Source organism: Anarrhichthys ocellatus, unplaced genomic scaffold (assembly GCF_004355925.1).
Source record: "Anarrhichthys ocellatus isolate YVR2014 unplaced genomic scaffold, GSC_Weel_1.0 scaffold106, whole genome shotgun sequence".
NCBI classification, from domain to species: domain Eukaryota; kingdom Metazoa; phylum Chordata; class Actinopteri; order Perciformes; family Anarhichadidae; genus Anarrhichthys; species Anarrhichthys ocellatus.
Window position 1 is genome coordinate 360,261 of NW_022280136.1, and position 10,739 is coordinate 370,999.

General features: G+C 46.3%; 1 protein-coding gene across 8 annotated transcripts in view; it reads right to left on the minus strand.

Moving 5' to 3' along the window:
• The window catches only part of LOC116399228 (nuclear factor 1 X-type), a 112,595-nt gene that overhangs the window by 33,463 nt on the left and 68,393 nt on the right, over positions 1 to 10,739 (minus strand). Inside the window, exon 3 of one of the 8 annotated variants that reach the window (XM_031876212.1) lies at positions 1,118 to 4,980. The exons of the other annotated variants lie outside the window; for them this stretch is intronic. Coding sequence (XP_031732072.1) covers positions 4,961 to 4,980 — 20 coding nt within the window. The 3' untranslated portion in view covers positions 1,118 to 4,960. Of the gene's footprint in view, positions 1 to 1,117; positions 4,981 to 10,739 lie in introns of those variants that run through there. 8 annotated transcript variants of the gene reach the window in all.

A 10,739-nucleotide genomic window follows, 5' to 3' on the forward strand; every position in this document is an offset into this window, starting at 1 on the left:
GTCACCCTACTATCCTCCCGTCCTATCACCCTACTATCCTCCCATCCCCTCGTCTCACCATCCTGCCATCCTGCCTCTCCATTTGACTAACTTACTGCCCACCAACAGACCACTAAATGAACAGCCTCTTCTCTACATTACAAACTGTCTTAAAGCCTTAACACACCAGGTGCAAAAAACTATAAAATACTTGGCTGCAAACATCTTGCATCAAAAACTATTCTAGCGTCTAGCAGTCTGTCTGATAAATTGTTGTATAGCCTAAACTACTAGAAGCTATATTATTCAGTTTCCTTTCACAGTTACGCAATGTATACGTCTAGGGCTTTTATTGTGAAAAGGTAAAAATAGAAGGAGTGGATCTGGTCTGCCTTCGTAAAGGTTGAAAGGAGTAATGAAGTTTGCCGTCTTGGTTCGGACTACGGAGCCTCCGTGTTATTGTACACTGTACGTCCGCTTTTCTTGGCGCAATATTCCTCTTCTGTGTGAAAGTAAATGTATACTGATGTGCAAATTATCACACACAAAAAAAAAACCTCCCCCAGAGTGTAAAGGCCTACCAGACATCAGCTACTACTGTCTTAGCGGTGGTTCCCCCACACAGAGCTGCAGAGCGTCTGCCAGCTTGCTGCTCCCATAAAGACGTAGGAATGAGGGACCAACCTCATTAGGGGAAGATTACGCCAAATCTGTTTGCTGTCCCGCGCCGCCGCTGCAGCTGCTGTGGAGCTGTGACGAGTGGTAATGCTACTGTCAGGGTATTGTACCAGCTAACACACACGCACACAAACACACACACTTTCCACACAATCTAAGCTGTTATGAGATACTAATCACCGCTGTCATTGGCTGGGAGTGGGAGAGTTAGCGGTGGCCTGACCAAGAGTGTGTGTGTTCGACTGTATGCTCCAAGCCCACAAACAAGTCCCAAAACACCCAGGAGAGATGAGTAACAGACCAAAAGACGGAACCCGAAAAGCTATAATGTGAGAGGGAGGGGGGAAAAAAGCAACAAGTGAGTAAGAGACCGAACTAGGGAGGGAGGGAAACACGTGAGGAGGTTAAATGTAACAGAGGGTTTATTGTTTGTGGTTCTTTGGGGAGGGAACGAAGCGAGCGAAGGAGGGGAAAAGGGAGCGGGGCGAAGGGGAGTGGACGAGGAGGAGGGAGCCGGTGGGAACAAGCTAGAGCGTCAGGCAGACCCGCAGACTGAGGCCTCCCTACCAAATAAGCAGCGCCATCATGGGACTAATGCTGCTCAGGAGACGGCCAGCGCGCTGGAAACCAAACTGCTGTGGCACCAGATTAAACGCTCTGCAATAAGGAGGGTGTCCACACTCGGGTCGCCCACGGACTTCAACGACAAAAGCATGCGAGCGAGGCAATGCCCTTGATGGCCATCTCACAAAAACGTTGTACTTTTTTATTCCCGCCATTTTTCCCGCTTGTGCAACCGAAATGGCGGGAATAAAAAAGTAGTTCTAGATTTTGGAAGCACACTTATTTGTTTACCTGCAGAGAGTTAGATGAGCATATGGAGCAAAAAGCCAGGAGGCGATTAGCCTAGCTTAGCACAAAGATTAGAAACTGGGGAAATAGCTAGACCAGCTCTGTCCAAAGTTCAAAAACATGACTACAGACTGTTTTCCTTTTTGCTAAGCATGTAGGCCTATCAACTCCTGGCTCTGGCTACATACCCACAGTTATAAGTAGAGCTCCACCGAATGGTTGGAAGCTTCATTCATAATAATGGTCCAAATTCTCAATCAGCACTTGAATGCTGCGCAGCTTCATTGTTTCTTTCTGCGTGTCTGTTAATTGTGTTTGAACTCAGTATTTCGGCACATTTGCAGATGAACATTAGTTACGCTAATATTATTAGTATTATACTATTTGTACAATTAGATTCAAGTGGTGGCTGAGTATTAGTGATGCACGGGTTGACCCTCAACCAGAGGGTTGGACTCAGTCCTCAGTCCGAACCTACACGTATTTAATCGGACGAAACTGACAAGTTCTATTAATTAAATAAAGTTGATTTAATTTAAAAAAAGGCTGAATCACATTATTCAAGCTGAGGATGTATTTTTGTTAGTTTTTTTAAGGCGATGACTTCATAAAACATGACGACAGACTTTCAAAGCTTCATTAGAAAAACCTCAATAGAAGCTTTGAATGAAAAGACAAAAAAGGGATACGGTACCAACCCTCACACATCTCAGCTAACTTTTAACAAGGGAGAAACTAAGCAAGTGTAAAAAACACTGAAGTAACCAAAAAATATGATTTATCATGAGAAGAAAAAGTATCTTCCATTAAAGTCAATACAAACCCTGTGAAATCAAGTTTTTGTTTCGTGACAAAACAATCTTATCCCAAGGTCCTCTTACTAGCTTATGTTGGAGCTTTCAACCTCATCTCAAGGTCTTCCTCAGCAGATGGAACTGGTCCGCCTGGCTTTTTTTTTTTTCTACCTTAAAATAGGAAGATTACATTGAGTTTGTATTGAAGAGACTTTTAAGTCCTGGTTCGGTACGATGGTCCTGGAAAGTAACGCACACATACACACACACACACACACACACACACACACACACACACACATACACACACACACACACACACACACACACATATGCACACACTTCCCCCACAGCAGCAGGAAGACAACCGGCAGATAATGATCTGTGGAGGGGGCCGAGCGGCCCCTCCGTCTCTCTTACTAACTCTTGCACTTACTCCTTTTCTCTCTCTGTCTTTGACAGATTTCAAGTAAATACCAGCAAACAAGCAATTACTGCTGGCAGCCCGTGCCCCCCCCCCCTTCCTCTCTTCAAAAAAGACGTGGAGAGCAGAGGGAGAGGAGGTGGATGAAATCACCCTAACAGATGTGATTTAAATCAATATTACAGTATATGTGCCTTTATTTATTTATTTTAATAAAAGAAAGAAAGAAGTAACACGGGGAACGGGCCCTGTGATGACTGCTGCCCTCCACTTGACGGAGTAATTGCTTTTAATGCATGGGGGTTTCTCATAGTTTAATTTCCTTTTACCCCCTGCTTGTCCTTTCTTCTGAGTTCCTCCAGGTCTGAGCAATCTCCCCCGATGTTAAAATAATATTAGGGAGGGAAAAAAAACTAAAAAAATCATCCGAGCTGTCAAACGTAGAGTTTTAACACAAACCATCTGGTGGGCCGATGGAGGTAAACAGGCGCTAAACAGAACCGGGCTGGGAGGGAGGGGAAGCAGGGATCTTGAGAAGAGGGGAGACGGGGTGAGATGAGCCGCCGAACTTTACGGAGGAGGAGTTGGGAGTAATGGGAGACGGGGACAGTAAAGGGGGACAAAACGTGGAGAATTTGGATGCGGGAGAGGTGGAGGAGGAGGCGGAGAGACGGATGATTGGGAGGTGGATGGGTAGGGGGGGGGCAGAGGGGGGGATGGAGAGGGTGACAAAAATGTAGTCTGGGAACAAACGAAGGTGTTGCGGTGGAGACTTGACAGAAGGAGAGGAGGAGTGGGAGCCTCAAATGCTCTTCTGTGTTGTATCCATTACTGCAGAGCGCGGGACAATGGGAGGGCTTCGTTCCAAAATCTGAAAAGTTAGCTCACAGTAATTGTGACACGGTTCCAAAATATGTCTAATTAAAATCCCATTAGGACATGCGGAGTCTCTTCATTGGTTTTCATGGCACTCATATTTCAAGCTTAGAGCATGCTGCGTTATTTCACTGACTAGTCTGCACAACTTCAACTTCTAGTTTTTCAACCTCTAGTGTTGATGTTTAACATCATTCCTACAATCAGCGCTGCAACCGACAGTTATTTGCATTGTTGACGAACCTGCCATTTATTTTCTAGATTAATCGTTCCGTGTCCGAAAATGGTGAAAAATGTCCATCTCCGGTTCTCAAAGTCCATGGTGATGTCTTAAAATGTCTTGTTTTGTCAGTTCAACGCCCAAAGATATTCAGTCTTTTGTGTCGGAAAGCAGGAAATCTCCATATTTGAGAGCTGAAAATGTCATTTTATGTCAATTTTGCATGAAAAATTACCGATTTTTGTTGATTGACTTATCCGTAAGTTGACTAATGCTTGCAGCTCTAGCTGCAGCATCTCAATGGTTAGCTAAACATCGTAGTTCTGGCAAATAAGCTGTGGTTGAATGTGCACAATACGAAATTTGGAGCATTTCGATTGCCTCTCAACGGCTCTCAACATGGCGACGCCCTGAGCCAGTGGCTCGTGGCTAACGGCGCTAACTCGAGCAAGGGTGCTGACAGAGCTAACGTTGTTTACCTGAGGGGGGAACCGGAGTTTGGGCGCTACGCTTCCGTGACGACGCTGCCGGTCCAGGATGGTGTTATCAGCTGTAACCACCGTATAAGAGCAGTGCAGAGCTAGCCAGGAGCTAGCTCACATGCAGTAACGGGCACAAGCCGCCGGCCCGGCTATGACCACAAAGTACAGAGAAGCTAACAACACACACAGAGTGGTTTCATTCTCCGCTCAGGAAGACAGTAATCCACTATATCTTTACATAGATAATAGTCGCTTGCTGTCGGTATTGTGTGGAGTGTTTTTGGCTACTGGTAGCACTGCAGAGCGATGTTCTTACTAGTGGGTCCTTGTTTTGTTTGCATCACGCTCGCCCACAAGGAAACCTTCACACTGTTCCGCTCATTGTTGGCAGCAGTAGCGTGAACACAAAGATATTAATGTCCCGACAACGGCGGTGAAAAAGAAGAATGCTAGATTTCAAACATACATGCCAGCAAACAATGTCGGATTTTAAATATTTGCACGTGTGCAGAATCGTAAGCCGTGCCCCATGCAAATGTGTCTGTCTCTGTACAGTGATCTTGAAAAGGCTTTTTTTCTGTAATTGAATGAGTACATTGAAGAACGTATGGGAGAGGATGAATGGTTCAAGTGGAGACATGGAAGTTCAAACACATCAGCAGCGTGGTTTCTTACCTTTAGTTGAGACAGCAGCAGGGCAGCAGCACAAACATGGAGGGAGAAAGAAAAATACTTTAATTAACATCACGGGTTTCAGGAAACTCGACAGTCTGCTAGTCTAATACGGGTCATGTTGTGGCAGCCATCAATATAGCTATATTCCAAACTTTCTTTCCCCTATAGCCTGGCTAAGCTAGCCAGATGGATTGCCACAACATTTTGTAGAGACAGTCATGGTCCCCTGAGGGTAAACCCTTAAAACCATGGAGATCTCATGACTTTCCCTCTAGCGCCACAGTGAAGTCAACATTCGTGGTTTGAAGTGAAATGTGTCAGGTTTCCAATGTTTTTGGTTTGAGGCCAAAAACCTGTGAAACCCATGACATTCCCATCAGACTGCATGCCAACATGTTAATTAACTAAGATGTTGAACATGGCAACCAGTATTTCTACAACAACAACAATAGCATGTCATTGTGTGTGAACATGAACATTTCTTTTTTAATAGGCCTACATTTTTAGTTTCGGACAAGCAAGTTCGGCTATCGAGCAAATAAAACACCTCCGCTACTTAAGGTCAAGCCCTGGTGTGTAACAGTATCTGTTGGTTGGAACAGGACTTCTCCTTGATATCCACCCGGCGTTAGCTAGGAAAGGCTCGAGGAACAAGTCGCAGCCCAGCTGCTCGCTCCTTCGTTATGTCAGTGACTCCTCCCCTCCCTCTCTCTCGTTGTGTACCCCCACCCCCCACTGCGGTGGCATGGCCCCTCTCAGGTGACACAGGAGCTGATGAGGCCTGGCAGCGGGGTCAGCGACCTCACTTCCTACTCTAATTGGTCCTGGGTGATAAAGCGGCCCCCTGGGACTCGGGGGGGGGGGGAGACGAGACGAGACGTGGACTTCGTTAGGAGCAGGGAGGAGTAGCGGAGTGGGGGGGTCCAGCGAGGCCTCTTCTAGCACTCAAGCATTTGGTAATGCGCTAATTAATTTGAAGAGTTCGACATCACCCCCCCCCCCCCCTTCCTTTCTGGTCCTCACTAGAAACAGATGTTAAGCTGAGAGGGAGAGAAAAGGGATGGTGGTGGTGGGGGGTGATACGGCGAACGCCGCCGAGCAAGACCCAGATACAGATCTCCAGAAGAAAGGAGGGTGACAGAATAACAGACAGGAGGAATGTTCCAAAGGACCAGAGTCACGCTCTCTCTCTCTCTCTCTCTCTCTCTCTGACAGGTGAAGCGGATGACGGTGCAATTTCACACCTCGCCGAGCAAACGACAAGATTCTTCTGTTAGCGAGGACGAGAGAACAAAACATCCTCCTGAGAAGCAGCGCACGTTCCCCCACGTACAACACACACACACACACACACACACACACACACACACACAAGGAAACAGAATGCAATACACTGTATTATGTTGACACTCGTGGGTTACACCCTGAGGAAAGAAAACAAAACACAATGGCCTATTCATGAGATATGTTTGTGTACAATGACACGTGTGGCTTTGAGGAAGAGAAGGGGGGGGGGGGTGTCTTCAAGAGGCATTTGCAACTTAATAAAATTACGGCGACACACAACTAAGTTGTCAGCAGTGAGTGAAGGATACCAGGAGCTAGAGTTTTTTTTTTTCTTCCTCCTGCCTAATGTGTCAGGGGGATCTGGAAGTGATCTGTGGCCCTGACATGAAAACAGGAGGGGGTGGGGGGGCGGAGGCGTGTGTGTGTGTGGGTGTTTAAGGGGGTAAAGGGGGTGTGGGGAGGTCCAGGGAGGCCCAGTTGTTGTAACCTCTGACCTTTCGGCACGCTCCAGGGCCTCCCAGAAGCCACTTCAAATGCACCCTGCATGAGAGCCCCGTGCCACAGAGAGACAGAGGGGGGAGAAAGAGAGAGAGAGAGAGAGAGGGGAGGGGGGGAGTAGGGAGTCTCAGCTGTCATCGCTGTCGCAGAGACGCATGTACACTAAAAACCTCACAAAAACAAGCACACTATTTGTTCCTGCTTCTGCGATTGTGTTAACCAGAGCCTCACGTTACCTTTAGTCCCTGAGGACGAGTTGCTGCTGCAGACATACATCCTCTCACACACACACACACACACACACACACACACACACACACACACTGAGCCATGTTCACACCGAACTATATATATGTATATATCTATATTTATATAAAAACCAAATACTTTCATGGCTGCTGTCTGAAGCATCATTTTACAAATTACTCAAATCTTCAGACCGAAAACGCATTATTTGCTAGTATAGCAGTAGCCCCAAAATTATTATTATTTTTTTTTAATAAAAGAAATTGTGTAAAAAACCCGAAATAATGAAAAATAAATAAAAAAGTAAAAAAATAATATTCATTTTGTCTTTCCTTTCCTTTTGTCATTATTGCTTTGCTTTGCATTGCATTCCAGTTGTTGGTCACCTGTTGCAGATTGCTGTCATTTTTAGATCTGTTATTGCTTTTTAGCGCCTGATGATCTGATTGATCCAAAAACTAAAAAAAGCTCTGTGGAGGCAGTGTTTTTGTTCGGCAGCTGTTGAAGAGTTTTCTTTGGATGTTCTTTATTTCTCTACAGTTTAGCATGACACTTTCGGTATCTTTGGAAAACTTCAAAAAAACAAAGTTAAATTCAAGTCCTGTGACTTTTCGGAGACGAAGTTGGGCTGCATGGCATGAGCATGTAATGTGGCAGAAACTCTCCAGCCAGACGATCCCTGAGGTCGTAAAGCTAATCACTGTTTTCTTTTACTGTCTCTCTTTCTTTCTTCCTCTGCCTCCCAAAAAAAAACCGTCAAACTGTTGGACCCTCTCTGACTGAGTGGGCAGGCTGGCGGTTTCGCTGAGGGAAACGCGATATCGTCCGTGAGCCGTCGACCTCCGGGGAGAAAGCCGACCCACGGCGGTGTTGTTATGCCAACGCCGTTCTGCCCTACATGATCCCCCAATTCTTCTCAGAGCCCCGCGACTATTTCTGACCTATGTAAAAAAAAAAAACACCTGACAGTTGATGGTAATCTATCATCCATCTTCCTGACGTGTCTCTCTCACACACACACACACACACACACACACACACACACACACACGTACCTACACACACATCAACAATGTGGATCCAGGACACACGAGTGAATTCCCTTCCAGCTTTCGCCTCCTACAACAGTAGCACACACTTCCACCAAGAGACTGAGGGCACATTGCTCATTTGCTTTGGCTGAGTCACCAGGCGGCAGACACCGACTCTTTCTAGGTCTGTCGTGTTTCAGAGAGCAGTAACTAATAACAGCTACAGGGGGGGTGGGGGTACCCTTAAAGTGATGCAGATGCCAAGAGAGTACTTCATTCGAGACCCATCGTGTGACTGGAAGCACTGTTGCAGCTGTGTAGCGCTGTTAGCTTCTAGCCGACATCTCCGTGTTTCGCAGCCGTGTGGAGGCAGGCAATCCCGGCTGTACGGGTTGCGGTCGCTGCGGTAGTGGGCCAATCACATGTCACATTAAACTGAAGAACGCTTTCAGTGATTGGCTGTTAGCAAAACAATACAAATAGTCCTAATTTTTTACAGATCTGGGCCCAAAAAGGATGAACTGCAGGCGTCGTTTGACTGGAGGAGTCTCGCTACTACTTGGTACCGGGTTATTTCGGCTGATATCTTAAAAGGTATCGAGTACTAATACCCTGCCCTCGGAACCAGTGGACTAAACTACCTAATATATAATATAAAACTAGTTCCACCTCTAGCGGCTATAACAATAACATGCTGTTTACACATTGATGTCATCAGTATTCACAATCTAACACTGCCATATATGATAATACTAGTCACAGTGGGCATTTTACTGCAGAATTAGTACTTTTACTTTGAATACTTAAAAGCATATTTAGTTGATAATACTTTCGTACTTTTATAGGATTTTTTATAGGACGTTCGTTCTTTCACTTAAGTAATGGCTTTGAGTATTTCTTTCACCACTGAACGATAGATAAAGAGGAGGAGAGGCCCTGCCAACCACCCACCAGGCTGTGTCCCTGCTCGCAGTTCATTTGAAAAGCACCGGTTCTCCAGCCAAAGAGTAAAGACACATGATGCAGATCATTACTTTGAGCCGCTCGATACAAAGAGCCGAGCTGAAAAAAAAAAAGGGAAGGGGTGAGAGCTGTTCTTGACAATACGTGGTCGTAATGATGTTATCGCAACCGGACCGGTTATGAGACCGGTCCGGTTGAGGAAGGGGGGGGGGGGGGGGATTTTAGTCACTTAGTCCTTCATTTCCTGTGAAGGCACGCAAGATAAATCAGCAATGTGCTGCACATTTTCACAAACAACTGCTGGCCATATTGGTGATCACAACTGGCAACGTTTCCCTTTGGGGCTCGACACACTCGACAGATTGAGCTGTGCGAGTGTCTGTGTGCTCACCATCGCACATGTTCTAACTGTCGCACCAGTCGTCTGCTCGGGAGCTCTCTGCACACACTGGGCACATACACACATGCACAGAAAGTGATATATTGACACAAGCTGCTGGAAGCCCGGCTATTTTGTGCAGCAAAATGCAGGAAAGGCCTTCGTCTCTCAATCTTGGCCCCCTTTCGGCTCTGTTTTGGTTAATGTCTTGCTGCTTTCGCAGGGCCCCGAATGCATAACACATGCTAAACGCGCGCGCTCGTCACAGCGCGAGGTGATCCACATGTTGCCGCCGCGCATGCATTGAGCTCGCAGGGGCCCGGAATGCCGATGTAGGCTCCAAGAGATTTGGAAGGAAACAGGTCTTCGGCTAAGACCACGGGATTATCGGTTTCTCCGTGAATACGGGCCCTGGAGAACATCCCTGGCGACCTGTAACGACAGACACCATGAATTCTGGAGTCAATGAGCCTAACAAATGTTAACAATGCAGCGCCCTCTCGCCGTCGCCCCCTTTTCAGCCCCCCAACCGCCGGGACCATTGTGGCAATTAGTATAATGAATGTGGTTTTGCTGGTAGGTAATCACATACTGTATGGCTCAGCCCCTCTCCCCACATACAGGCTCTCGGCTATGAATGCTTTGGTTTCATTACAGTCCTCCCTTCAAGAAGAAAAAAAAAGAAAAATCCACTCACTCCCACTTGCTTTCCCTCTCTCTTTTTCTTCCTCGCGAGCTCGCCTCCTAACTCCTACACCCTTCCTTTCCGCTCCGTTCAAATCTAAACAAAAGACACATCTGGTCTGTCTCTTACCCCCCTTTTCTTCCCCTCTCCGCTTTCTTTCTCTTTAACTCCCTCCTTGTTTCTAGTCTTTTTCAACTGTTTCTATCAGCATAAGAGCAGCACTTTGTTGGTGGGAAGACCTGGGTGAAGGAGCTTTGTTGGGGGGGGTCAACCACTCGACTTAAGACTGTCGCTGGAGTCCGACTCGCTGTGAAAGACGACCACTGTATCCCACAACCTCATGTATACAAACTCCTAACCGGCTGTGTATCAATCGGCCTTTGTAGAGTTCACAAAACTGTTTATGTGTACCAACATCAGTCAACATAATTTTGTTTGATGTAACCCCACAGCCTGTCGGATGAAATACCCCCTTCATCAACACACTGCTAGTCACGTTCCAGATGTCTTCATTTGAATGGATTTTAAACGGGATATTTTCTTTCATTCAATTTAACTGTCAAAGCTTGTGCTCGTACTATTTCCTTGGAGTGGCAGGAGCTTGACTTTTCAAACATTGATTTATTACTTTTAGCTAACTATTTCACCTGTTTATCCGTTACTTTTAGCT